The sequence below is a fragment of the Papaver somniferum genome, chromosome 7 (genome assembly GCF_003573695.1).
Source record: "Papaver somniferum cultivar HN1 chromosome 7, ASM357369v1, whole genome shotgun sequence".
NCBI lineage: Eukaryota > Viridiplantae > Streptophyta > Magnoliopsida > Ranunculales > Papaveraceae > Papaver > Papaver somniferum.
Window position 1 is genome coordinate 77,628,330 of NC_039364.1, and position 3,266 is coordinate 77,631,595.

Genomic DNA, 3,266 nt, shown 5'->3' on the forward strand with positions numbered 1-3,266 from the left:
TCAGAATTGAATTGCCTGAATCACTCCATCACCAATAATATCCCAAGCAAACCTATAAAAGAAACCAGGAAATCCATCCGGACCTGGTGCACTATCAACATTTAATTGAAAAACTGCTTCTTTGATTTCAGCAGGAGTAAGAATTGCTTCCATCATCACTTTATCTTCAGTTGTAACCACCTCAGGAATAACTTCAAAAAAAAAAATTATCTACTAACTGAACTTCTCCTCAAAATGCTTTTCCATAATGCTTGTTATCCCATTTTGATCAACTAAAATTGAACCATTCTCATCTTCAACTTCAGGGATAGCATTTCTTGCTTTTCTAATTTTAACAGAAGTATGAAAAAATCTAGTGTTAGCAGCTCCATCCTTCAACCATTTTTCTCTAGACTTTTGATGTAAAATTGCTTTATGTTGTTGGATTACCATTTCATATTTTCCTCTAGCAGTGATTAAATTATTAAGAAAAATTATATCACTTGGATTCATATCAGATAATAAAGAAGTTCTCATCACTTCCTCATCAGCTTTTTTCATCTTCAACATTACATCACCAAAAACATTCCAATATCGTTTCCTAATTCCTATTTTTAGTAACTTCATTTTTTTTCATAAACACAAAAACTGAGTTGCCTCTCACTTCCTCATTCCATACTTGCTAAATTAAATATTTAAACCCAACCTGCTGAAGCCAAATTTTAAGAACTCTAAATGGAATATTTTTTGGTTTTAGAATGTTCACACAAGAATTCAAAAGAGGACTGCGATCTGACACTCCTCTTACCCCAACTCTACAACTCCATTCAGGATATAAGTCCATCCACTTCAAATTGTAAAGTGCTTTGTCCAATGTACACAAAATTATGTTCAACCCAACTCTATTGTTACACCAAGTATATTGAAGGCTTGATTTTGGAGCTTGCATCAGGCAACAAGCATTCAAAAAATCATGAAAATCTTACATAGAAACTCTAAGAGGATTTCTACCTCCACCTTCTCCTCCATGCTCAATACTGTATTAAATTCTCCAATAACTAACTATGGTAAATTCATCTCACTGATTATTTATAACTCATCACATAAATCCCTTCTATCAATAGTCAAAGAAGCAGGATGCACATCTGATACCAAAACCCATGCAACACTAATAATGATCACTTGATTAGTTATTGAAACAACAGTTCGAGTTGCAATAGAAACACTCCATAATAACCATATGCTACCTTTTCCATAATTAACCGAATTGTGAATTACCATATGATTCATACCCTTTAATCTTAAACCCTTACAATCTTTTGAATTTCATTTTAGGGTTATTTTGAGTTTCCTCCCCTTTAAAGATCGGTAATTTGCATTTCCTCCCCAAATAGATTGAAATTAGTGTTTCCTCCTGTCGTTACATTTTCCATCCAAATATCAGTTAGCTGAGTCAACACTTGTGCACGCGTGGCGCAAATTGTACACGTGTACGCTGGTCTACCCAAAATACCCTCCAACTTAACGAATGCCCAATTTTTTGACAACCACATGTTCTCATTCTTCTCGGGCACCAGGACGCCATCACCGATAGGAGTGTATTTATTGAACCCAATAATTGAAATCCAGGTAAACCCGAACTCTAATCTTCCTCACTTGTTGTACACAGGTATAGTGATTCATTAATTTCTTCAATTAACTAAACACTAAAGTAATTCTGATATGAGTTCAGTAAGAAGAAAATGGTAGAATACCTGTATTGCAACTTCTTTTTCATTTGAGATACCAATTTGATAAATTAAAATGAAAGACTTCAAAAAAAAAAATTGTAGAATGAGAGGGAGAAAATTAAAAGAGTCATTAATTTCCTCCCAAAGAATTATTAATGGGGAAGTTTCGCTGAGTAGATTGAACACATGTATAGTATTTCTATGAAATAGAGAGAGAAAGGGGGAAGTTTCAGTGAGTGAGAGGCGCAACATCGGGAGCAGATTCATACAAGTTATAGTATTGAAAGTGGAGATCTAACAGTAAGACAACATTACGACGTGTTTGGTAAGGTAAAGGAATGTTAATCCTGGGATGTTTCTCTTGGAATGTGCATGTGCTCAGGATTTTTCTCATACACATGCGGCGTGTGACTAATAATAGAGAAATCAGCTATGCTGATATGTATTACGGTGCTGCAAGTGACGCACAATGATTACGCGTTACAGAGTTGCAGACCAAGTCAGAGTCCCGCCGTAATGGTGCAATGTGAAGCCATAATAGCGCAACACAAGCTATAATAGTGCAACGCAAGCCATAATAGCGGTATTACTGTATAGACTGGCAAGTGTCGGGAATGGCATAAACCCACAGGGCCAATAAAGTGCAAGTGCAGCACTACATTGTAAATACATTTGGCTAAGGAATGAAGCTTATTGGCCGACACAATGAAGCTTCATTGAGGAAAGGCAAGATATGTCCAAAGTGACAGATGCAACATGCGATGTTGGCATAGATGCATATCCATGGAATTGAGTTGGACTAAACTCAAGGATGATGCAAGAAGAGTGGAATAGACTAAGAGTTAGTCTATGCGTTAGTTCAAGGCAGGGCCAAAGTCTGAACAGTGCAAACAAGTTGGCAATGCAAGAGTTGCATTGTTGTTGTCAAGCTAATTGGCGTAGTGAAGCATAAATGGCGCATGAGTAACTAGAGTGAGCTTAAGGAGATGACCCCGGTGTTTGAAGCTTAAGAATTGTCCGTGCATGAGTTTAGAATGATAAGAATGCAGGGCCAAGAGGGATGGACGTTGGCGCAAGGCAGAATCCAGTATGCCAAAACAAGTGACGCAATACGGCTCAAGTGACGGTTGCAAGTCAGTTACGAGTTTCACAAGCATGCCAATGATGCGTGATGAAGAGGAGCGGTTATAAAGAAGTTTATAAACGTGGGAGAAGAGTTCTAACTGCTAGAGAACAGGTGTTGGGCGATTGGCATGAGTTAAAGGAGAACTGTCCAGTTGGCACAGTTGTTTGCGGTTACAGAACTGCTCTATGGGACAGATGGTTGTCCCATGCGTTTGTAACGGTGATGCACGGTTTGGCCAAGTAAATCTGCTGTATAAATAGTCCTAAGGCTGGGAAAATTCGGCAGGCTTGCTAAGGAGAACATATGTGAGAGTGAGTTTGCATATGTGAGTGAATAGGAGAGTTTTTGTAAGACTAAGACTTGGTTCAAAGGTGAACAAGTCTGTGTAAGTCCCCAAGTGGGCAAGTTTTGTATTTCTTCCCTTTGATGCA

At 37.9% G+C, this 3,266-nt stretch overlaps 1 protein-coding gene across 1 annotated transcript; it reads right to left on the reverse strand.

Annotated features, from left to right (window-relative positions):
* LOC113294798 lies at window positions 1-606 on the reverse strand. The gene is made up of 2 exons (XM_026543175.1): window positions 219-606; window positions 1-164 (listed from the first exon to the last, which is right to left on the reverse strand). The coding sequence occupies exons 1-2, from the start codon at window positions 604-606 to the stop codon at window positions 1-3; spliced, it is 552 nt and encodes a 183-aa protein (XP_026398960.1).
* Window positions 607-3,266: the final 2,660 nt, after the last annotated feature.

Coding starts and splice junctions, on each gene's coding strand:
- LOC113294798 (XM_026543175.1), bottom strand. CDS start 606: ATGAAGTTACTAAAAATAGGAATTAGGAAACGATATTGGAATGTTTTT. Junction 165..218: donor GCATTTTGAGGAGAAGTTCA/GTTAGTAGATAA, acceptor TTACAACTGAAG/ATAAAGTGATGATGGAAGCA.